Raw genomic sequence first — 26,184 nt, 5'->3', positions numbered from 1 at the left:
TGTGTTTGAATGTTAACCCCATCTGCTGAGTTGGAGGAAAATATTGGTAAATTAGGTTCTTCAGGGATTGTGTTTTCACCTATTTGAATTGGATTTATTTTGTAAACTAGAGATTTCAGAAATGCTGTAAACATTTCACAAGGGAGATAGGAGCCTGAAATGTGACCTTGTGTGATTATCAAGGATGGGAACAGGAAAGGAAAATTGTGGCACCAAATCAATAGAAGGAAATTTTAATCGAGTATGGGAAATGTCAGCTTTCACAAGCATTCTCTGGAATTTCACCATATCCCACAGCACACATGAAGACCATTGGTGACAGGCACATGCCATTTGTTCATAGTTATCATGACACATGGGAAGGACAAAGAATTATCTTCTTGCATTTGTGTCCCTGCATGCTGTTTCTGAGAATTGAGGCATGGTTCATATGAGGGAAGCACTGTAGGAATGTGGGTATAGGTATATTGGAAAAAGAAACAAAGTGGTACTTTATGAAGAGGTGAGGTTTATTTAGCTCACATTTCTGGAGAGTCAGGACTATATGCTAGTGTCTATATAGACATCAGATGTGACACACAGCTTCACAGCAGCAGAGGCCACATGGTGAGATGGGACCCAGATAGTCAACTGCTAGGCTCCATCTTCATACAGTTAAGTTGGTGAAAAGTCTGGGTCCTGCAAGTTGGGAAAGAGTCTGGGTCCTACAAGAGCCACTTTAATCTCCTCAAGGCTCATCCTCCAGTGATACAGTTACTTCCCCTAAGCCCTACCTCCTGGTGGCTGGCTCTCAGTGGCACCATACTAAAGACTGAGTGTCCAGGTCACAGCCCTCAAGCCAAACAGTAGCAAGGGTGAGAAGGCTGGAAGACTTCAGCTGATAACACCCTTTTCTAGAGAAGACAATAGAATTAACAAGCTTTCTGGCTCAGACCAGCAAGTCCACACCAGTACCCATGGCTCTCCATCCTGTGTTTCCATCTACAACTCCACTTTCAAATCTTCTTCCTCCCTCCATCAGTGTGCATGCTGCCAAGATGCCCAGAAAACCCATTTCACAGAAGAAGTAAGACCGTGCCTCCTTCCCATGAACACCAAACAGAACCCAGACTAGGCCCTGGCTCCATTGTTTCCCCTTCTCCTTGCGCATTCCCTCTACAAAGAGAACTCTGAAGTCCGAGAGGCCTCCTTCAGGGTTGACCAAGTACTTTGAGAAACTCTGAGGAAGGACCTGGCCTTGTGTGAGAGTCATGAGCCTGCCCAGTCTTTGTATGCCATCCTCCAGCAGACCTGGCTTCTGCTCAGAGATGAGGAGATAAACAAAGAGTCTAGCTGATCCTGCTACACCCTTTCTTCAACACTAGACCAGGTGCCTCTGAGGCACACAGCTAGGACAGTGTGATGTAAATGGTTCATGGAGTGTGCTGAGGGTTAGTACAGGAACCATAATGAGAACAATGACATTCTCTTCTCCAGTTTCTCACCGTGTGTCCTTAAGTTCTTACTTTGCATGCAGTTTCAGCAGGGATTCCTTGTAACCACTGTAAAGGTTTCTCATCTTTAGGTCTCAGCAGTCTGGTTATGATGTGTGGGGCTGGGCAGAACTGATTGAATCTGTAAATCCTAGTCTTTCACTAGAGTTTACTACCACTGCTGTGCAAGGTTTCTGTTTGTTTGTTGTCTGTTCTGTGGCATTCACGTTCTGCTTTCTGGGAATCCCACAGTGCAGGTGAAGACATCTCCATGTTACCCCACATGGCCCTGGAGTGGGTTGAACTTTTCCCCAATCTTTCTGTTCTTAGTGGATGTTTTCTGCTGCCATCTCCTGGGTCAGTTTTCTCTGAGCTACTTTGCTTAATTACAGATATTTACACTTTTGGTTCTAAAATTTCCATTTGGTTCCTCTTGAAACTTTCATGCCTCTGTCAAATAATGTTTAATCTTTATCTTCGTCCCAAGTGTCCCTGTGACCTCAGAGGGTGGTCACTGTAACTGCATTCATGTCTGTCTCGGGCCCAGGCTCTCGCGATTGGTATCACAGTCCCTATGAGAACTGATCATACATCTTTAGATGTATGTATTTATTGACTTAAGTTTTTAGGGTATGGCTTTATGTTTGCATTGCTTAAACCTTAGGGTTTCTTGGTTTTTTTTTTTCCTTCTTTTGCTTCAGTTTGCTGTAACCCAGGTTCAGGCCACTCTTCTATCTCTAGTGTGGGTAGGCTTCAAATGATCTCTTACACAGGCTGTTTTGGAACCACCCCTCTTCAGCACGGCAGTGACCTGAGACCTCCAGCCTTTGGCACAGAATTGGGAGCTTCCTTCTGCAGCCTCTCCAGAATCACCCCCAAGAATCTAGCCAGAGGGGTGTCTGCTGGCATTCTGGTCAGATAAGCTGCCCAGAGGCAGCCCCTGTCTGAGCCAAAGTCAGAGTAGGAGGGGCCCTTCTCCCCAGGATTCCCAGAAATGGGGATTTTTCTCAGCCTTTTGCAACACCATGAAACTTGTCCCCAGGTTAAGACCACGAGAGAAAAGAGGGAGTGAAAATTTGGAACTCACTTGTGTGGTCCACCTTCAGGGATTTGACTTCTCACAACTTTGTTAGATTTCTAGGCCTTCCTATAGCTGCTATTCTGTGGCAGGCCGCGGCAGGTTGGACTTTCCTTCCCTTACACAAATGAGGACACTGAGATACCAGAAGTACACTGAGGTCCAGTGACAGACCAATGGCAGAACTCATTTCTGATCTCTGGATTCTGAACTTGGTTGAGTCAGTCTTTGTCAGATCATGTTCCCTTCCATGGTTTCTCAGTTTATGTAAGCTGAGATCTGTGGGCCACTTCATTAGCATAGTAGAGTGTATAATGCTGGCTGAAGCATCATTATAATACAGCAGTGTATTGTGAACTACTACAGATGAGTACCTGAAAACTCTAAGTCTTAGTCGTGATTTATTGTCTGAATATGAGATCAGAGTCTAACCAGCACTCTATGGAAATCCAGAGAGTTGATGGTTTAACCAAGTGTCCATGCATCGTCAGTTAACGTGGTCATATATTTCTTCTTTGTTTTTACATACCATGGGAGCAGAAACCACCAAAAAGATTTTAAAATGCTGGCTGATTTTCATATTTCTGGTTGTATTTGGTTATGGTGTATTCTTTTCATGTGAAAGGAAATCCTGTTTTCTGTATATTATTCAGAAAGTTAGCATTCTTATTCATAATTGTCCTGTTATTACTACTTTTGCTTATGGCAATTTGTATTTTTTAATTTTTAAGTATTGCCACAAGTTATTACCATGTAAGATATGGGGCCAACATTTGACACTTCCCCTGCGCTGGGAACTGGTTTTTCCAACGCAGCTGTAGAACAACCTTTTAACCACTCACGTAAAAGAGACCTGGGTGGATTCAGGCACTGCTTTCTGCTCTGTTATGGTTCCATTTTGTTTTTCTACAGTTCTACACTCAAAACACATTGTTTTAATTAGCTTCAATATCTGGAGGACCAGTCTTTCCTCATTTCTAATATTGAGCAAAAATCTCCTTGGTCTTGAGTGGATTTTTCCAACCATGTGCTTTTAGAATTTTTTCTTTAGTGTCCCAAATATCCTTGGGGTTTTCATCCGAGTCCTTGGAAAGGTTTGGCCTTGGCACTGATGGCACCTCATTCTTATTGCTCAGCACTCACTGTTACTGGAGGCGCTTATCTCTTCCGTGCTGTGTACCTCAGGAAGGCTTGTTCTTTCCCTTAGTTGCATTTAATGTTGGTTAACTCTGTTCCCTCTGTGAATGGAACATCTCCGATACATCACCTAGGTTGTCAGCGTTCACAGGCATGGTGGCTTGGTATCTGGAGCCCACAAATTTCTATTAAGCATCATAAAATACTCATAAGGACTTCAACATGGGTAATCAGCTCAGTCCGTGACTCCAGAAGTAGCTGAAGAAACAATGTTTTGGGGGAAAATTACTAGTTTTTACAGAATTTTTTCCTCTGTCTTCCTCTGTCTCTTTGTCTCTGTCTCTCTCTGCTCTCCCATCCCTGTCCTTCACTCTTCTTCTCTCCTTCTCTTGGGTATTATGTGACTGGAACTCAGGGCTTGGTCACACTAGCCAAATGCTCCTTCACTGAGCCACACCCCCAGCCCTGTAGAGTTGTACACACACACACACACACACACACACACACACACACACACACACACCATTTTAATAAAATATTTTATTAGTTCTAACTTTCTGAGTTACTTAATGGTTTATGTCTTAAATTTATCAACATTTCCAGTTGTATGTTTTCAAATTTTATGACTCATTATTTTATATTACCATTATGGATTCTCATTCCTTCTGAGTTTTCATTGAGATGAAGTGTTTTTTTGGGGGGTATCTTATCTTTTTGTCGTAATAAAAACTGCTGTTGATGTAAATTGAACTTCAGATCTGTTGAAGTTGACGCTCATTCTCACTGATGTGTCTTGTTTTCAGTGCTAACTTCTGACTCAACAGTAGTTAGAACTTTACTCTTGCTGTAGAATGATTCAGGAAGGTGTTTCCCACATGGTTTTTATTTAACCTCCACTCAGTTTTCAGAATCAGCTTTTTAGAAGAAAACCGTTAGGATAATTTAATTTAGGGGTGTTAGTTTCTGGCTTTATTAGTTTTGCTGACAGACTGCCATGTGATCTGTGAAATGTACTCCCCACCCCCAAACCCCCATGATTTTCTTTCTTAGAAGTTTTGAGACTTTTTTCTTTATTTTAAATATCTTAAAATTGTTAATGTGATATATGTGGGTATGAGTCATCTCATTGATTCCATAAGTGACTTTGTATAGTATCTAAACCATTCTATCTGATACTTAAACTTCTCCAACTTAACACCGTTTTCTTTATCATTACACCCCTTCTATTTGCTTATTAGCATTCTGACCTGCTTAAGCTCTCTTAGATGGTCTCAGTATATGTTGAATCTGCTTTTTTATGTGTGTGTGTATGCACATGAATGTAAAGGTCGGGGGGGCACTGGGTGTCCTTCTCCGTTTCGCTCCAGTACTATTTATTTAATTTGTTGAGATTCTTTTTATTTTCTGTGTATGGGTTTGAGACAGACCCTTTCCCTGAATCTGGAGCTGGTTGATTCAGCTAGTCTAATCGAAAAATCCCAGGCAACCCCCATCCCCCCATCCCCCCACCCGCCACCCCACCTTCATGGAGCTGGGATTACAGCTGCATTTCAACATGCCTGGGTCATTTTTTTAAAAAAAACTCATGTGTTGCTGGGGTTTGAACTTGGGCCCTGATGCTTACATGGCAATCACTTTACCACCTGAATCACTCCAGTCCCAGTCTATCATTTTTACTGAAGTTCTCTGAACACATTTCAGACTGATCCTGTCATCATGGAGTCATTGTTGTCATCATCATCATCATCATCATCATCATCATCAGTGGCTGTTACAGCACTCAGCTTTGTTTGCACTTTCTCCTTTGCATTTTTCAACTACAAATATTTTCATCTCTGTGGATGCTTTTTGGGGGCTGTAACCTTCCATTTTAGAGACAGGGTACCTGCAGCATCAGTAGGAACTGTGATATTCTCCCTGTACCTCCGTTTCTCCTGTGAGCTATTTCACGATCCCTAAAATTGACGCTTGTCTTTCTGAGATTTCCTCTGAGCACAGAGAGGGAGAGAAGGGATTGGAATCAAGTGGGTTTTCATCACTGAAAATGTTAGGATCACAAGACAAAGAAAATTGTGAATATTGAAGTAATGTTTTTAAATCTACACACCCTCCTCCTTGAGTAAGAGACCTTGCAGTCAGTCATTCTGAAGAAAGGAAAAGGCAAGTGCCAGAAGCAGAGGGTCTGCTGCAAGTGGCTGGTTGCTGACTTAGGTTTCTCTTCCACACACTACAGGGTGGCTGGGTTAGGGTCCCCTCTCCCCACCCACCACTGGGTGACTGAGTTAGGAACCCCTGACTCACCACTGGGTGACTGAGTTAGGAACCCCCGACTCACCACTGGGTGACTGAGTTAGGAACCCTCTTGAGACCCCTGACTCACCATGGGGTGACTGAGTTGAATCTCTCCCATGACCCACCACTGGGTAGTTGGGTCAGGACCCCTCTCCTGGCCCCTCACTGGGTGACAGGTTTAGTATTCCCTCCCCTGCTCAGGCCATTCTCCTGGTGACCTGGAATGAGAAGATGTGTCTTCCTCCATCTCAGCAGCTGTTTTCTGCGGGGATGTGAGGTCTGGGCTTGACACCGCTGCTTGCTTACCTTCAGGAAGTGAAATCCATCGCTCAGTCCTGGTAGCTCAGCTGCATCTGGGATGGTTTGGAAAGGGCAGTGAGAGTTAGATGTGCACTCCCGAAGGACTGATTTGGACTGGAAATTTCACCTTTCTTCCAAACTTTCCAAGATTCAAACACAGAGCCAACAAAACAGCTGTGGGTCAAAGGATTATCATATCTTATTCAACCCACTGACCTCGTTTCCCTAGTAAGGAACGGATTCCCAGAAGAACCCGGTTGTTTGTGCTGATCCATTCATGTACTCAGTACAAGATTTTATGCACAAATTTAAGATTTTAACTCAGATATTTTCCCTACTTCACTTCTCAGTCTACCTGCATCTGCTGTGTACTGCCTTCTTTCTGGTCTGCTGTCTGTGAGACACTCACATGGAGCCACATATGTGCATACATGCGAATATGTGGGGTGCCTGCATATATTCTCTAGTAAGGGCTTACCATGCACCAGTAAACAGACTTTCTTCAGCTATGACGAAGAAAATAATGACTGCCTGTCGGGCTCTGTTTAGAACTGTATTCTTTATTATATCGTATTGTAGGTGGGGATACTCAGGCAGAGAAGACTCAAGGCCACTCTGCTGTGTAACTGTGGGAACCTGGATTGAAGCCCAGGAAGCATGGCCCTTGTGTCCTTGTATTTGATGACTATACTTGAGAATTTTCCACAATTTTACTATTACGTACAGTTTTAAATTTGAGAAAAGAGGATTACACAGTTCACCACCCCACACCCCTGACTGCTTCGGGGAAACAGTTCCCTGAAGCCTGCACACTCATTTCCTCATGGCCCTGAGAGCTCAGTGCCCCTCAGAGGGAAGAGCTGCATCACTGAGTCAGTGGGGGTGTGAGGAGGGCAGGCCGAAGGTCTTGCTGCTGCTTCTGCAAGCAGGAGAGATGCCAAGAACATCCGGCGTGCAGTGTGAGTGGAAATCTAGACCCCTCCTGTGCCCCTCTCAGTTACCTTCGCTTGATGTATCAGCTAGCTTTGCCATGTTCTGGAAGCACGTCTTGGTCTGGAGCTGACTCCACATTGCTCTTCCTGAGGGACAGGGTTCTAAACCCCTTTATAAATTTCAAAATAAGAGGGGAGAGGAGGGGCTGGAGAGATGGCTCAGAAGTTGAGAGCGCTGACTGCTCTTCCAGAGGTCCTGAGTTCAATTCCCAGCAACCACATGGTGGCTTACAACCATCTGTAATGATACCCTCTTCTGGCCTGCAGGCATGCATGCAGACAGAACACTGTATATGTAACAAATAAATAAATAAATCTTTAAAAAAATAAAGAGGGGAGAGGAGTCTCGGATATTTAGTGTTTGGAAGAACTTGAATATGCCTCCTTTTTTCTTTCTTTAAAATGCTGGGAGGATTCACCATGCAGATGTGCCATAAGTGCTTGGTGAACAGTGGTTACTATTGTGAGTGCTCAGTCAACAGTGGTTACTATTGTGAGTGCTCAGTCAACAGAGGTTACTATTGAGAGTGCTCAGTGAACAGAAGTTACTATTGAGAGTGCTCAGTGAGCAGTGGTTACTATTGTGAGTGCTCAGTCAACAGTGGTTACTATTGTGAGTGCTCAGTCAACAGTGGTTACTATGGAGAGTGCTCAGTGAACAGAGGTTACTATGGAGAGTGCTCAGTGAGCAGTGGTTACTATTGTGAGTGCTCAGTCAACAGTGGTTACTATGGAGAGTGCTCAGTGAACAGAGGTTACTATTGAGAGTGCTCAGTGAACAGAAGTTACTATTGAGAGTGCTCAGTGAGCAGTGGTTACTATGGAGAGTGCTCTGTGGACAGTGGTTACTATGGAGAGTGCTCAGTGAGCAGTGGTTACTATTGTGAGTGCTCAGTCAACAGTGGTTACTATGGAGAGTGCTCAGTGAACAGAGGTTACTATTGAGAGTGCTCAGTGAGCAGAGGTTACTATTGAGAGTGCTCAGTGAGCAGTGGTTACTATTGAGAGTGCTCAGTGAGCAGTGGTTACTATTGTGAGTGCTCAGTCAACAGTGGTTACTATGGAGAGTGCTCAGTGAACAGAGGTTACTATTGAGAGTGCTCAGTGAACAGAAGTTACTATTGAGAGTGCTCAGTGAGCAGTGGTTACTATGGAGAGTGCTCTGTGGACAGTGGTTACTATGGAGAGTGCTCAGTGAGCAGTGGTTACTATTGTGAGTGCTCAGTCAACAGTGGTTACTATGGAGAGTGCTCAGTGAACAGAGGTTACTATTGAGAGTGCTCAGTGAGCAGAGGTTACTATTGAGAGTGCTCAGTGAGCAGTGGTTACTATTGAGAGTGCTCAGTGAGCAGTGGTTACTATGGAGAGTGCTCAGTCAACAGTGGTTACTATGGAGAGTGCTCAGTGAGCAGTGGTTACTATGGAGAGTGCTCAGTGAGCAGTGGTTACTATGGAGAGTGCTCAGTGAGCAGTGGTTACTATGGAGAGTGCTCAGTGAGCAGAGGTTACTATTGAGAGTGTTCTGTGGACAGTGGTTACTATGGAGAGTGCTCAGTGAGCAGAGGTTACTATGGAGAGTGCTCAGTGAACAGTGGTTACTATGGAGAGTGCTCAGTGAGCAGTGGTTACTATGGACAGTGCTCAGTGAGCAGTGGTTACTATGGACAGTGCTCAGTGAGCAGTGGTTACTATGGAGAGTGCTCAGTGAACAGAAGTTACTATGGACAGTGCTCAGTGAGCAGTGGTTACTATGGATAGTGCTCCATGAGCAGTGGTTACTATGGAGCGTGCTCAGTGAGCAGTGGTTACTATTGAGAGTGTTCTGTGGACAGTGGTTACTATGGAGAGTGCTCAGTGAACAGTGGTTACTATGGAGAGTGCTCAGTGAGCAGTGGCTACTCTCATGAGGGCTCAGTGATCAGTGATTACTAACATGAGTGCTCAGTAAACAGTGGTTACTCTCGTGAGTGCTCGGTGAACCGTGGTGACTATTGTGGTTGTTGCTAGGAGTTTGACCACCAGCTAAAGGTCATCTTAAATCCTCCCCACCTTCCATCATCACAGCATGTCCAAGAGCAAATTCACAGTGAATCTTGGATCTCTCTGGCTTATCCTTTTCTGAAGCATTGAACTGGTCTATCTCTGTGTACAGAGATACAGGTAGAAAATAATTCATCAGCATAAGGCAAGATAAGCACCATTGTTTCCTTGCCTAATGGCTTTAGTGGGAGTTCTTCACGAGAAGAATGCACAGGCCTTGTCTTCACAGCATGTTTGTCTACAGTTCCCCCAGTCTGAGTCGCAGGGATGCTGAGTGGACAGAGTCCACCTTGGAGCCACGAGACAGACCCTCAGATATGCCTTTGGGAGTACCATGGACCAGTGTTTCCCGCTCTCCTTCTGGAATCCTGTGAATAGGAGAAAGTAAAATCACCCTCTCCAACCCCAAGTTGACATTGATATAGCAAAACATTGCCAAAAGCAAGACATTCTTCCAAGTTTTTCACCTAAAAATGTAATATGCCAATGCTTGAATCCATATAAGATTATGGTGGATAGCTTTTCAAAAATTGGAAAACCATGCTTCAGGGGGAAAGTAGTGTTCCCCGTGTCTTGGCTGCAGTGCTCTGGGATGCACCCAATCACGGTACTGGAAGTGAAATCAGGAGAATAACTGTGCCCAGAGCCTCATCTCTAGGCCCTAGTGTGTATCTGCTAGCATCTGCTTTCTCCTGTGCCCACCGTAGGATGCAGCTATGGTGCTACTATAAATTCATATATAAAAAAATTCCTATTGGGGATTCTAACACGTTACAAATACTCGACAAATGCCACTTGTCCCTCATGTCTGTAAATACATAAAGGCTAAAAGTGAACAGGAACATTTCTGATGCCTGGATGAAGGCAGGAAGACCATGTCAGCATGGTCAGGGGAACCTGAGAATGTCACACCCCAAATCATTCATAGTCAGACACACTATCCATTGTGTCACTGACCCCAGCTGTGGCTTCACTCTCATATTCAGGGACAGATGCTGAATCAAGGAGTTTCTCTGCCCCACACCACCTCACTCCCCCCAAATCCTGGTTACACCAAGCAGTGACGCTGTCATCTGAGCTGTCACTCTTGCTGCGGTTGGGAGACCTGCTGAACCTTGCATTTAGGGCTGCCTCTGACAGGACCCGATCACAACCCCCAGGTTCTTCTTCTGCTGCTCATCCCAGCAAGTGTTTAAATGGTTGAACATTTGGGGTAGGAAAATGTATAGAGAAAAGGATCATAAACACCAATGCCATACCTCTAGGCTTGTGAATAGAATGTCACAGGGGATACGTTCTGAGAACACAATCTCTGTCTCCTTCCACAGAAAGAATTGGAGTTTATCATCTCCATGAACACATGTACTTTTATATCCCCAGAAACAATATACTTTCATATTGAACTACTTCTTTAATAATAAATTTGTGTGTGTGTGTGTGTGTGTGTGCGTGTGTGTGTGTGTGTGTGTGTGTTTTCTGTTTTGGGGGTGGCAAACTGGATACACATGTGTATGTGGGTCCAGGCCAGAGGTCAACTTTGTGGGTCCTTCACTGGTATCTGGAACTCTAACCAGTGAGCCCAAAGGACTCATCTGTTGCCGCCTCCCCAGCATTTGGATTACAAGTGCATGCTGCCATGCCTAGCTTTTGACTTCTGTTCTGGGAATCGAACTCAGGGTCCTTATTTGTGTAACAAGCACTCAATCAACTGGGCGTGCTCTTCTCCTTGTGACGGCTGGGCTGGACAGAAGCAGGGACTTTTGTGCTCTATGACAGGGGAGGGAGTGAATGAATGGGTTGCTCAGTCAAAATGGGTTTTTGGCATTACTAGTTGTTCTTCAAAGGCGATATGGTGTGTGAGTCTAACTCACACTGTGATTTGAGATCTCAATGACCCATGTCCCTTCGACATCTTGGTACTGTCCTCTAATTCTGTCTTTGCAAACCCTTCCTGCCCACATGCGCCTTGTGTTGGGTTATCCAGTATAGATCTAGCATACCTCTACCCACTCCAGCTCAGCATTGCTATAGAGTGTGGACAGAAACGTACTTTGTATGGTAGAGAACTATAGCATTCCCTGTTGAATAGAAAATTATACAAACAATGTGTAGGATTTAAGTTGTGTTCATTTCTCAGTACTGTGACAGAGTCTAACAGCAGCCTCTGTCTTTCCCCATGAGTCACTGTTCACCCAGTGTGTCTGTGCTGTGTACGTTACCCATCCACTGGCCACCTAGTCAGTGGTAGCTGTCTCTGTCATGGCATGGCTGGAGAAGGACCATCTTGCTTTTGTTAAAATAGTTCCTGTTTTATTTACTGTGGCCCCAATGGACAGAAATGGTGATGCAGCTATCTGAATATTCCAAAGAGAAGATCAAAGACAAGAACAAATCAATGAATTGTGAAGAAAAAAAATGTTGCTGGTTTTCTTATCATACCTCAGACTTCAAAAGTTATAGTCCTGCTTACAGTGCACTGAATGGGGAGGACAGTGATTTTGAGGGTGGCCGGCTAGACCTGAAAGGTGTTCCAAGCAATAAGGATATGCTGTGCCAAGAAGCGCCACACTTCTATGATGACTTCAGCAAAAGATATCCTCAGGCCAGCGTCACCACACCTCACAATTAGGAAGGGATGATGTCAGACTGGACTGCAACTGTAAATGTCACTGGGTGATCTGGGAATTGCACACATAGGAAGTGACAGTGCACAGAGGGACTGGAGTTATCTGAGGTTTCAGGCATCTCCTGGGAGTTGTGACATATCTCAACAGAAGTAAGGTATCTGCTATATATATAAATGAAGTATCTTACAACAATAGCAAAAGATGGAGTGGGAAAAGGCATAAGATTAATAAAATGAGGATGTGTATTGAAACCCAATGGTCAACTGGGGGAAAAATGCAGATGATGGAGAAAGAGATACCCACAACAGATAGCTATGTTTTTAAGGTGAATGGTGTTTGCTGACATAGCTGGGGATACTTGATCAAACAAAAGAGTGTAGAAGAGAAACCAAAGAACCAGCCATTGCAGATAAATAACAAGACAGCAGACCTCATCCCAGCTGTGCCGATGTTTACAGTAAACGAAAGATGACCAACATATTCAACCAAAAAACCAAGAATGCCACACTAGAGAAGGAAGGGAGAGCCAACCTACCATTAAACGTGCTGCGTGTCCTAGACTGTTCACGCAGCTGCATTTGGACTGAGGAGTGGCCTTAGTTGCAAAGGGTAACACATCTAGCTTTAGTTATAGTTTCCATTGCTGGGATAAAGCACCATGACACAAAAGTGTCATGGAGAGGAAAGGATTGATTCCCTCTGAGAACCCTTGGGTCATACTGCAGCACTGTGGGAAGTCACAGGAACTGGGGAGGGAAGCCGGAGGCAGGAACTGAGGCAGGGTCCACGAAAGAAAGCTTCTTACGGTTTGCTCAGCAGGCCTTCTTATACCCTCAGGACCACCCGCCCAGGATGGCACTGCCCACAGTAGGCTGGGCCTTCTGACATTAGTCAAGAAAATGCCCTACAGACTTGCTTGCAGGGTGGAGACAGTTTCCTCAGTTGAAGACTGAGGCTATTCTTCCCCAATAACTCTAGGTATAAAAATAAAAAACCAACCAGGATCTGGGACATTCTCTAAAGGCTGGGAGATCATATGCTGTCCTCTGAGGCTGCAACATTTGAAGATGCCAAACGCACAGAACAGAGCCCTGGGTGTTGTGCTTGCTGATGTCTTCCAGGCTAAAGAGAGTCACAGAGCCATGTACAAAGCAGAGTGGAAAGGGACATGGGAGCATGGGGTACCCAGAGGTTGAGGACATCGTTAGAGCAGCCTTCTATACACAGTTCCATAAGACTCACAAGAGATGCATGAAATAAATAACAGCACCAGACTAAGGGAAAAAATAGAAAATATGCATTGTATAAACATTAATCATAAAACTTGTGGTAGCAATATTAATATTACACAAAGTAGACTCCCGAAGAAAAACTGTTTACTAGGCAAAGTCCAAGACCATTATGTCAAAGGCGAGCTACTGATGAAGAAGGCAGCAGAGGGGAAGTTAGATGGCGTTGTCAACGGAACCACAATGAAAACCCAAGTATCAGCAGTTGTGGGACACAGCTAGGGTCAGTGTGTGGGAGGAGAAGGCAGCAGCAAAGGTGTCTCTTAGAAGAGGTAAAGGGATTGACAGCAGCAACTAGCTTTCCGTTTTATGAAGCTAAAAGGCAAGCGCTTGCCTAGCTCAAATAGAAAAAAAAAAGTTAAAAATTCTGAGTTGAGAATACTAAAAGAATGACCTGCTAAACATTTGACAAGCTTTTGAGAGTGGAGAGAAAATATACCTTACAGGCATCATCAGTAATGAAAAGAGGATCTTGCTGTAGAGATAAAACAAAGGGATGTTGCCCTTTTTAGAAATAAACTCAGCAATAGACGGGAAAGACCTTTCTTGAACAAGTGTTTCATAGCTCACCACCAACCCTCACAGATGCCATGGTCTTGTGCTCTGTAAGCAAATTGTTACCGCTCACTCTAGACCTTGTGGTGCCAGAGTAACAGCAGAGTGTCTTGACCTGTGTGGGTCTGTTGGTCACACTGCAGCCACAGGCCACCTGGGAATGCTGGGAGAACTATTGGGTAAGGCACAGTCACATGTGTGGCCGTGTCCCTGTGTCCCCAGAGCCAACCACTATGAAGCATTTGAGAAAAGCCCAGTTCTATAGATTTTCCTTCACAGCCAGCTGCTACACCGACAGTGCAGACCTCGTATGTTGGGTTATCTCTGTGTGGTGGAGGTTATTTTTACAGCACAAAAAATAAGACAGGCAGAGCATAACCCCAAGGAGGATTTCCTAGTGGAGACATGGGAAGTACATCCTGGTGTGCTTGTGTGTGTTGTTCCTTAATACTTTATCAGCAGACATTATCAAAACACCACAGCATGACTACGGCCCCAGAAAGTCAACCTCACATCCACAGGGCACTGTGACTGAGTCGCTCCCACCATCACCCTCCAGGCCACCACTCTGCTGCGTGCAAAGACTCACTGCACACTAACAAATCGGTGTAGGAATGGATGATGTATGGAAGCTAGACTCGCTCACCTAACAGTTGCCAGCACTACACCCGTCCTTCAGTGCTATGTGTTGCAAAAGGAATGTAAGATGTGTGGCTTGAAAACCCCAGCTTCTAAGCAGGAACACTGGAGGACAGAGAAACCACCAAGGAAAAATAACAGCCTCTTATGGAGGATTCCCAGCCTCTCTTTTCCCAGGAAATTAATGTTGCACCAATAATTGAATTTCCAGAGGTCTTCAGCCTATACAAGTCTGGCTCCCTACTCCTTTAGGTTTCTAAGATGACATTGCCTCCTTAGTGCTAGCTGTCCCTGGGTCAGAGCAGACCTATGGGTCCCAGGCCTCTGTTGCTTCTCAGATTTCTAGATGTTGTGGGTACTTGGAGAAGGAAAGGGAGCTTTGAGAAGGCAACAAAACAGGTGCCCAGTTAAAAAGCCAGTGTATCAGGGAAGTTTCTAGAAGAAGGAAAGGAGGGAGGGAGGGAGGGAGGGAGGGAGGGAGGGAGGGAGGGAGGGAGGGAGGGAGGGAGGGAGGGAGGGAGGGAGGGAAAGAGGGAAATCACTAGATCAGGAAAAGAAATGAGCTTAGAAGAAAAGTTCCCCCGGTTCCCGTTCCCATACTTTACTTGGCAGAAGAAAAACACGGTAAAGCCAAGGAGCCTTTTCCACACCCACAACATGCTATTTTTTAAACTTTCTTTTTAAAACTCAGTGTTAACATAATATTCCAGTTTTAATGCTACCAAGAATATTCCAGGCTTTACTAGCGCATGACCAAAGAACAAGATCACATTCATGTTTCCATTTGCATTTATTAAGTTTAAAGTGACAAGCTTCGTCAGGACATTTTCTTTCTTGCATGCAACACACCTTAGCCATGTGTCCCCTCTATTGTGCCTTCTGATCTTCCTCCCCCTTTACCTTTATCCCCTTCCACAGCCCTAACACCCACATTGTTCTGTGTTCAATTTTTTTCTCCTCCAGCTTCCACATAGAAGCAAAACATGCAGTGTTTATCTCTCTGGACCTAGCTTATTTCACCTTTTATTGTAATCTCTGTTTCTGTCTGTTTTCTTGGTCGTGACATCGGTGTTTATGTATTTGCATGTGTACACTGTGTCTTCTATGGACATCCATCTCTTGGTGCACATCTGAACTCGTTCCCTCTCCTGGACATCATGAATGGCTCAGCTATACGCACGGCTGCACACGCATCCCTGCTGCAGGCTGACGGGATTCCTCCAGGTGTTACCCAGGTGTGATCTGCTTTGTCACTGGCGGCTCTTTTCAGATACTGATGTCCTTGGTGGCTTCAGCCGTTACACTCCCACAGCACTGGAGGAGGCTCCTCTTTTCCCACATCGGCGTTTGCCGTCTTGGAGATAACCATTCTCTATCTGTGGTGAGATGGAATCTCAGTGTAATGTCATTTGTATTTTCCCAGGGGTTGAGGGTGTGTGCCTTGGCCTTCTGAATCTCTTTGTTTGTAAAGTTCATTTGCCTGTTTTTTGTTTGAATTATTTGTTATTTGGGTGTTTTGTTGTCCCTGTTCTTTACAGATTCTAGATATTCATCTCTTCTCCCACTCATAGGCTTTCCCTTTGTTTGGTTGTTTCCTTTGCTGTGAAAATTTTTAGTCTTGAAACAATCCCATTATCCAGTTTTTGTTATTATTTCCCGAGGTGCCGACGCCTATTTCACAAGGTTCCTTGTCTTGCTTATGCTTAAGTGTTTTGCCTCTTCCTCTAGTAATTTCTGAGTTTCAGGTATTACAATTAAGTCAATGTGCCATTTGGGGTTGATTTATGTACCAGGAAAGAGGTAGGGATCAAATGACATCCTTCTATATGTGGATAACCCGTTTTCCCAGCATCATTTGTGTAGAGGCTGTCTTCTGTCTCCAGTGCATATTTATTTTCTTTTTAATTGTATATGTGGAGGTGTGTGTGCAGGTGTCCTCAGAGGCTTGGAGATGTTAGATTCCTGGGAGCTGAAGTTACAGATGATTGTGAGCTGTCTGATGGCAGCGCTAAGAAACCAAACTCCAAACTCTTAACCAGTGAGCCATTTCTCCAGTCCTCCAATGTATGGAGGTTTTTTGTTGTTTATTTGTTTGTTTTAACACAGTCAAGAATCAGGTGACTGTATCTCTGAGGATTTATTTCTTAGTCTCCTATTGTATTCTATTTTTGTCACTATGGCTCTGTAGTGTAGGTTGAGGTCAAGTATTTGCTTTTTTTGCTCAGGATTGCTTTAGACTCCCAAGATGTTTTCTGTTTGTGTATTTTAGGATTGTATATTTACTTTCAACACCAAATCTAATTTTCAGAGAGTCTTTGTCCCCATGGTTGCCCCTCCTCCCAGCTATTTTGAAGGATCCTGGCACTGCCATCTGTGTGTGCTCAGGAACAGACTCTGATTTCCCATCCCTGTCTTTGCTGCTGGGAACTCATGGATTGCCAATCCACAGGACATTATTCTGCCAGGTGGTGACAGGTACCTTCCCCATCCCTGCACCTCCTGTAGCCTTGTTGGGGAACAGCATTCTTGTCTTTTCTCTTTTACTAAAGCATATGTTACTTCTTTCTCATCAAACAACCAAACAACACAGTTGAAATTGTGTTTCTTGACAGAATGTTGAAATATGGGAGGTGATGGAAGAATTGTAGCACAAAGAATGGCTTCCGTCCACCACAAGGGCCCAGACCTGTCCTAGGGTCAGTGACCAGGCCAGGCCTTCCGCTACATGGTCAAGTGAGGCCATTGTCTTCCAGAGGTGACTGACAGAGATGGTGCATGTTCCTCTTCCTACTTCACAAGAATCTGTTGAATGTCAGTTAAGTTCCAGTCACAAGACCCAGAAGACATAGCAGGGATCCAAACAGGCCCAGCCCAAGGAAAAGTCAGGCTGTTGGGGTTGATGGTGCAGAGAGGGTCTCCAAGCCTAAGAAGACAAGTGCAGCTGAGGCTGGGACAGTGGAGGCAGGCGAGTGAAGGTGAGGTTGGACAGGGAGGCAGTGGTCATACCTGTAGGTGTCGCAAAGCCACAGGGAGGTGCCTCGGACACAGTGACTTGCTATGGGAGGGTCTTGAGCAGAGGCAAGAATGGTATGATTTGATCTTCACTTTAAGAAGACTCTAGCAGCCTCACACACAGTGAGTGGAGGAAGTCGAGGTCCAGGTGTTATTCCAGTGGCCTCTGCCAGGTCAGACGGTGGTGTAGCCCCTGGTGCTGCCTGGGTTGGATGTGGATCCATTTCCAGATTTTTTTGGAGATAAACAAAGACAATTTACTGATGAGTCAGGTAATGGTCCAGTTAGGTCTCCAATTCTTGAGGCCACCTTGGGCAGCTGGGTTCTGATGGGATATCCAGATCATAGTTTGCACTTTTCCCAAAGTTTGAGTGGTGTGGTGTTGAGTGGGAACCTGTGCCAAGCTCTTTCAGCGTGCCATTAAAATGTTCCAACAGCCTGGTGATCCACCCCCCCCAACACCAACCAGGCCTCCTGTCACATCAATTTTCATGCAGGATTGGTGCTTTTCATTAGAACTCCTACCCAAACAGTTGCTGAGATAAACAGGTTCATTAGTTAGTCCATTCAAGAAAAAGCCTGGCATGCAGCTATAATAGTAGGACCTCTAGGATCCTAGTGATGGGGCCTTGGACAGGTTCCCGGGATTTTTTGTGATTCAGTGTCCTTAGCTGTGGAATTGAAGAGCCGTCACAAGGCTTGAGTGCGTGGGAACGTCATATCAGCCTGTACTCAGCAGTCTGTCCGTGGAGAGCTCCTGGCAGGTGTGCGCAGTGGCCGTCGAGGCAGCACCTTTGACTTCCAGTCTCTGCTCTCCCTCTTGCCCTCTTTGAACCCAAGGGACAAGAGCACCCACTTTGAGAGGTTATCAGGAGGCAAAGTCAGCATCCTTGAACCAGGCTTGGTGTACCGTGTTCCCCAGGAATGTTAATCTCTTCTGACTTGAAGGCTCTTTCTTCCTGGTTTAAGTTGTGCATTTCCTCCTCCACCACGAAACCAAAGCAGGAGGAAGGCCATCCTGAACCTCTCACAGGCTTGTGGTTTATGAGTGAGGTTAGGCCTCAGAAGTTCCGGCAATAGCGCAGTGCTGTTGCTGCTGCTGCTGCTGCAGAGCTGGGAACATGGATGTGTGTGTCTTACCCTGCAGAGAGCGTAGTCTGCAAGACCACGTGGCTCCGAGGCCACCCCAGCTCTGGCCCTCTTCCTATTCCTGCCCCCACCGTTACCTTGGCCAAACAGAGGAACAGCACACAAGCATCAGCCACCACTCGCCCCTGCTTGCGTGGGAAGTATGGATGTCATGCGTTTTTTGCTTTCAAAGCTGACTGTGCGGTTTCCTTTGGCATCATTTGCTCGGATTCCTCCCAGCTGCAAGCTTAAGGTGGCCTTCCTTGGTTCTAATGGTTTCTTGGTGCTCATCACTCTCTGGCTTACGAAGCCACCTACCTCTCCACCGGTGTGGCTGTGTGTCACATTGGGAGCAGGAACATTGCAAGGCTCATTTCCAGTGTAGAAAGAAAGCTTTGTCCGTGTCACCAAATCTTAAAAGCAAGTGGAGATCCTTGTGAAAGGTTCCAGAAATCTAACTCATCCCACTCTAGCTGTGGCTGAACCCGGATGGATAATGTAACCCACAGACTTTCCCACTGGTGGCTTTGGGGAAGTGCTGGAGCAATACAGTATGCACAAGAAAAGCAAACTGGTGTGCATGACTGTCACCAGCAAGGGGAAAATACTCTCATGTAACACGATACTTTTGGGTTTCAGGGAACAGATCCGACAAGGCCTAGAAGAACTCCAGAAAGTTCTGCCAGGAGGAGACACTTACATGCACGAAGGATTTGAAAGGGTAATTAATTTCAAGACAGTTTTAAACTCTCTGGTATAGTCACATTGGAATATCAGCGTAGAGATGGCTGAGAGACAAAGCATGTGTATTAAGGGGACTAATAATGCCCAGTGGTAAGGGAACACGGTTTCCCCCATAAGGATTTTTCCTTCTTAACTGAAACACACAAAGGGTTTGTTAGCCAGGACTTAGATGCCACTCAGGACTGTGCCACATGCAAGTCCCCTCATTCTCCCAAGTGTCCTTTGTGACCGGCAGCCACAATGGCTGAAGTGGAATTTCAGTACCTTTGGCTGTAAAGAAAAATCTTTCCAAGTCTCTGAGAAGATCTCCACCCATGTCAACAGTCTGTGAGAGTCACTTTACCTGAACATCAGCACTGGCATTTTGAGTGAGACCTGTGCAAGTCATATTAAGGATCTAGACAGCCCTAGCTGCAGACAAGCAACAGATCCTCGGGCCTGCATGCATGCTACTGGACTGGCGAGCAGTGTTGTGTGGCTAACGGTCTAATGGCTTCTTTGTCTGTTTTTCAGGCCAGTGAGCAGATTTACTATGAAAACAGTCAAGGTAAGATTGTAACATAAAGCCACATTATAAAGTGTTTCATTTCTCCATGTTTGCTTCTGAAAGAGAATTTTTACACTTCAAAGTACATGTGTGACATGGTTCATAGGAATATTAAGGAGTGCTTTGAAATGTGGCTTTTATCAGGCCAAATTCTGCCATGCTGTGCCAGGAAACATTATCTTAAAACAATTAAGATCCAATTATGGCTACAGTTTGCAAATTGCATGAGTAGTTTTGCATGATGAATTCATTAAATTAATAAACACTTGAATGGGCTAGTAAGGTCTTGGATTTTGTGTCAGATTTAATTGTCTTGTCTCTCTCTGAGCTCCTGTGGTTGAATCTGATACTTCGATCAAGTTTTAATTAAATATCCCTTCACTTAAATATAAATGCATCAGGTGTGGTTAAGAAAGTCCTTAGAAAGAGGAATATAATGCCATCATTGTTCTAGTTACTATTAGTCTCCCTCATGGAGAGTGTTGCAGTATGTCACACTAGTCTCTTCAGTGGGATTCCACATAACTGTGGGGACTTTCCTCCTGATAGTCACGTCCTGTTTGATTGTAATTAAACTGCTGCAAATAGGTCAGGCCCCAAACTTGCTGAGCAAAATCAATTGTAAATACTGTTACTGGAAGTCTAAGTAGCATTGGAAGTTCCAGGAGATTTTGCCAACAGTTGTAACACTTCTGGTCATCTTGCAAGTTCTGATAAATAGTATGTTTTGGCAAACTGTCTTCCAAGTGTGGTGTATGTGGTCAGCTATGGCATTCAAGGACCAATACAGTCCAAGTGTGGAATTTGCCCCAGGCCTGGGGACCGTTGGTCACTGGAACTGTTCGCAGTGACTGACTGGTTCAGCAGACATGTCACGGGGTCGGCCTATATGTTGAGATGAGGTTGAGAAATCCAGAAGTCTGACCCTACAAAACTCATGCTGGAGTCGCTTCCACACCCCAAATCAAGACTGGCGATTCTCACCATGTTCGTTTTCAGTGATCGAACTTATGAGAGATAGAATCTCAGGGATTCATGGGGGTGTCCAGGGGGCACAGGGCAAGTGAGAGGGTCTCTGTGGGGGTGTCCTGGGGGTATTGGACAAGTGAGAGAGTCTCTGTTGCTTTGAACAGGATACAGGACAGCAAGTGTTATCATCGCACTGACGGATGGGGAGCTGCATGAAGATCTCTTCTTCTACTCAGAGAGGGAGGTGAGTAACAGCCCCTGTGTCTGTGTGGAAACGAACTGGGTGTGCAGCTCAGAGTTAGAGTGTGTAGTGTGTGCCTGGGTGTGTGAGGAGAACAGGGCCTTTCTCTGACATGATCCAACTCGGTATTCAGGCAAAACAATAGTCATTCTTGGAAAAAAAAAACCTGAATGGGACTGGTTCATGTGTAAAAATAATCATAATGATTCATTTTAAAGTGAATTTTCATGTTTCCTACATGGTAAATGTTTTTCTCCTTTCAAAATAAAATCTACTATGCCTTTATTGAAGGTACTGTATTACTTTAGCAGCTTAAAAACTATCATATCTGTTTTAAAGAAAAAAATGTTGGTACCAATTTTCTTCCTTTTTCACTCATATTTTCTACTAAAATGTTAGATGAGAAAGAGCTTTTTGAGGTATATAAGAACCAGTCCACCAGAGTGAAAATTCAGATTCTCAGTCCAGCTGGGGGTGTGGGGGGCAGCGGTTGATGCACATCTTTAATCCAGCACTCTGGAGACAGAGGCAGGTGTATCTTTGTGAGTTCTAGGCCAGCCTGGTCTACATGGTGAGATCCAGGATAGCCAGAGCTACACAGAGAAACCCTGTCTCGAAAAACAAACAAAGCAAATAAACAACAACAAAACAGATTCTCAGCCAAGGAGACGGAGCTTCACAGAGATGGTGGAACACTTGCAGTCTTCTGTATTTCTTCTTCCCTTTCCCTTTCTAAGGGTTGTCTTTACCACATATCAGAAAACAAAAACAAAAAAACCACAGCTTTATTTTCTGTGTGCATGTGTACTATGTGTGTGCCTGGCACCTGTGGAAGTCCAAAGAGGGTGCCAGATGCCCTGGAACTGGAGTGATGGATGCTTTGAGCAACCTTGCGGGTGTGGGTGCCCTCAGAGGCCAAAGGCATTGATTCCCCATGGAGCTGGAGTCTCAGTTGGTTGTGAGTTGTCTGGCATGAGTGTTGGGAATCAGATCAGGGTCCTCTGGAAGAGCATTTCACACTCTTAACTGCTGAACCATCTTTCCAGCCCTCCTTTCCTTTATGCTCTCAAAAACGATTCCCCCAGAGGAGGGATGCCCAAGGCCTCAACCCCCCCCCCACGCTGACCCAGCTAAGGAGATATTGGCGTCAATGGTTGTTTGGAGAGAAAGTTATTTTTTTCCAGAGGTGTGGTTATTGGTAGGTGGCCTGTGTCCTGGTGCATGAGTCCACAGACACACTGAAGTCTTACTGCAGACACAGGCTCACTCAGGCCCAGGCAGAAATTCACACAGAAGGAAAAAGATACAAAGTGGAGGTGGGCCAGATGCTGGAAGACATTAATGGCAGCATTGCAATTGCCTGGGTCTTTTGACCACTATTTAGTTTAAACTGAACTCCATCCACAGATGTGAAGCAGTGCGCTTGTTCATTATGAACTTGGACTTGGCTACACCCTAGAGGCACACACGAGAGCAAGGCCCAGCTGCTGGGCTCTGCCATGAAATGCTTTCCTTTCTTCCCTCTCCCACGAGCACAAGCCTGGCATGGGAAACACAAGCTAACATGACAGATGCCCTGAGCATCTGGGGAGTAATACGTTTCTGTATTCTAAACTTAACACTATGTGATGGAATGTGCAGTGGCTTATTTAGGCACTAAATAACCATCAAATAAAGTAAAACCCCTAATAAGGAAAGAACTGGAATAAAACAAATGATGAGTGTGAGGGACTTGAAGCAGACGTTAGCTGGAAGCAATTTTAGGTATGGCACATACAGACTTAAGCGCTCAGCATCCTGATGCCAACAGAAGAAAGCGTTCCCAGAGAAGATGCAAAGAACATGAACCCTCCCCTGTCCGTGACTCTCCAGAAAGCCCAGCTAGAGGATAGGAGTCTGGAGTTGATGGAGATGAGTGAGGGCTAGACTGTATCTCAAGGTTCATCTCATTCTGAGTGTAGCAGGAAATACTTATTCTGTCCCTGCTGGAAGTCAGTGGGAGAAACAAGTGGGTTTGACTTCTCATAGCGGGAGAAATTACAACTCAAATCAGTATGCTTATATTGGGCGCTTTATACTTACTGTTCATTAGTTATTGAGCACCTGTTCCGTGAGCCAAGGAGTTCCTGTGTTCTGGCCTGAAACACAGGAAATCTGGAAAACAAATACCAAAGCAAATCAAAATACCTTTAATACATCAAATATAACACCAAGCCAAAACCTGAATATTTTTCAGTATGTTGCCTTCTCAGTGTAGAAAAGATCCTGGGATCCTATTCAGATATGGACTTACCATCAAACTGCTTGGCTCTGTGTCAGTGAGGTAAAGGCTTGTAGTTCACAAAAGATGCTGACAATAGGAACATCACAGTGCCAGTGAGCTCTGCACATATGACCACAGTTAATTCCCCAAACACTTTACAGAGTGAAGTCAAGCGTCTGCCCAGGGATATCTGGTGCCAAAGGCTGCATTCCTTTGTAATACTGTGTTATCAACCCCCAAAGATGAAAATACGCCAATAAAACCTGCTTCACGAATAGCAAAGGTGGACATTTTTCCCGGATGTGCCATGTGGTTTATCTGCCCTGTCATCCTTCCTCCTCCCATAGCCTTCCAGGACTGTCACTGAAGTCTGTTTTGGTGGGTGCCTCCTAATCTAACCACTGCCCTCTGAGCCACACGCTTCACCTAGCCTTTCATGGTCACTAGAGCATGGGCTCCTTGGGATCTGGATTGCTCCTTCACTGTGTCACCTGCCACAGAGTAGGTACTCAGGAAACACGTCAAGACTGGTTGATAGCAGTCTTGAAATCAAGAGGGAGATACTACACCTCTGTTTAATCTCCTTTGTCTCCTCACCCAGGCGAACAGATCCCGAGACCTTGGCGCGATTGTTTACTGTGTTGGTGTGAAGGATTTCAATGAAACTCAGGTATGGGCCTGGATCTACCCCTGTTTGGAAATGTGCTGAGCTCAGGAGCGATGGACAGCAAGTTCATTCAGCGTAGCGGGGTCATCTGTGGAATACATGCCCCTTAAAGGATGTTTCTCTGGGAAGCTAGGCAGGAAGAAACTTTTGGCTGTGTGAAGGATTTGACATCATCTTTGAGCTTTCTGGGGTCTTAGCACAGACCACCCAGGGCACATCTCTTTTGTTTAACTTTCTGGGTATCATTAAGTCGCCAAGGTGTCAACACAGGTCTCAATTAACTTAGAAACCTTTCTAAAAATTTTAATTTGACAAATACAATTTTCTTTTTTAAATGACAGACATCCTCTTTTGCTTATTAACAATGTAATGCACTTTCAATATAAAACTGTAGGGCTAGTTGGAGAAGTGTGCCCAGAAGTAGAAGCGTGCCAGCGTCCTTTATAATAAGAGCTCTTCCGTGTGTCTTGTGCTTGTTTTGTTATAGCGACACAGAGTTCTCAGTAAGTCATTGAGTGAAAAAAGATAGGGTTACAAAGCGGTGGGAGTAGTACCTGCCCACTTCTGGAATAAATGCATGTATGCTTGCATTGAAAGAGTACAACAGTTTATACATAGCCAGTTGTCAATAAGAACAAAGTACACACACACAGGTACAGATCTGTTATGAACAGGCTTTGTTTTTCTTCCATTTTAACTTTTATATTTTTCTAAGTTTTTTATAATGAGTATGTTACTTTTGCAATCGGTAAAAACGATGTAAATCAATTTTAAAACTGGCATGGCCTCTATGGCAGTCCCAGAACTGTGAATGTTAAGGGTCATTGGTCAGCCACTCCTTGTCCTCTGTCTCCTGCTTCGTGAAGGAAGAAGCAATGAGCCTGACCCTCATAGCATTTGGGGTGAAAGGTGGGACCCCTTTCATCAGCCTGGTGCTATAAGAATGCCTGAATTTGGCTCTGATTGCTTTGGAAGGACTCCAGTCTGTTCGATTTCGATAAAATTACCAGCAGATATCTGGGTGAGAAACAAGCCAGTGGTCGCCCAAATCTACAAATACATCAGCCCAAGTCATGTGTTCATCCAGCTGAGCAGCCTTACCTCTGCTCCGAAACAAAGGCAGCCTGCTCCAGGGGGTCCCTGGTTAGCTTGTTACTGCTGAGGGGCCCTCAATGAGGCCCTGAGCCTGGTGAAGGCTCCAGATTCCTCTGGGTTCTGAACATAGGTGCCACAAAACCATGCAGCACAGCATTGCTTTCCTGAGTCTCCCGTCCGTGTCTGACACGCCCCTTACATGTTTGTGTGTCTGTCTGTTCTCAGCTGGCTCGGATTGCAGACAGTAAGGACCATGTGTTTCCTGTGAACGATGGCTTCCAGGCTCTTCAAGGCATCATCCACTCAGTGAGTAGGACTCCTTCCAAAGGGCTGATCTGCAGTTAAGGCTGCTGTCTCTCCCCTGAATCCCCTCCCCCGCCATGCACGCTCTGTTTTTTGTGCTGCTTGAGAGAACATTCCTTCACTTATCTTTTCGTCTGCTATGTCCTGGGTCTGCCTTCAGCCTTTCAATCACGTTTCTTTTCTTTCTCCTGTGCCAACTCCATCCTACAAGTTGAAGAGGACCCTGCCCTGGCAGCACGCCAAACCACAGGCAGCCTCTGTTCTCAGAGTCTGCACTTGACTGACTCCCAGCCTATCCAGCCATGACTAAACATAGCTGCTTTCAGAGACATGACACCTTTTTTTGTAAAAAAAAAAATCTAACTCATAAATTACAAATTAAATAATTACAAAGTAAAAATCAGGTAAGAGTTCCACTTGTGGTTCTAGTCAGCTCTGAGATCATCCCTCAAACACCCCACTGTAGTCAGCCAAGGTGCATCCAGAAGCAGAAGTTTGGAGAATTATGAAAAACTTCAGGCTGGGAATTCCTGTCTTGGATGTGTACTGAAAAGGCAGAAAGAAATAGGAAAACGGAAGGGTATCAGACCCAGCTAAAGTCCACAAAGGAAGAACTCCCTGCATGTTTGTATGGGCCAGCAGGATGGCTCAGTAGGTAAAGGCACTTGCTGCCAAACCTGACTACTTGAGTTCAATCCCCAGAGAACCCACATGGTGGAAGCAGAACCAGTTCTTTCTAACTGTCCTGTCAACTCTGCACACGTGTGTAAAAATGTCTGGGGTCGCTGTGACAT

At 45.0% G+C, this 26,184-nt stretch overlaps 1 protein-coding gene across 1 annotated transcript in view; it reads left to right on the top strand.

Moving 5' to 3' along the window:
* Antxr1 (ANTXR cell adhesion molecule 1) overlaps positions 1-26,184 on the top strand; it is a 185,601-nt gene that overhangs the window by 25,333 nt on the left and 134,084 nt on the right. Inside the window, 5 exon segments of the mRNA XM_005071117.4 lie at positions 19,201-19,282; positions 19,819-19,852; positions 20,986-21,065; positions 23,927-23,995; positions 25,313-25,393. Coding sequence (XP_005071174.2) covers positions 19,201-19,282; positions 19,819-19,852; positions 20,986-21,065; positions 23,927-23,995; positions 25,313-25,393 — 346 coding nt within the window.

This window comes from Mesocricetus auratus, unplaced genomic scaffold (assembly GCF_017639785.1).
Source record: "Mesocricetus auratus isolate SY011 unplaced genomic scaffold, BCM_Maur_2.0 Super-Scaffold_100676, whole genome shotgun sequence".
NCBI lineage: Eukaryota > Metazoa > Chordata > Mammalia > Rodentia > Cricetidae > Mesocricetus > Mesocricetus auratus.
This window is presented reverse-complemented; position numbering and strand designations above follow the sequence as displayed.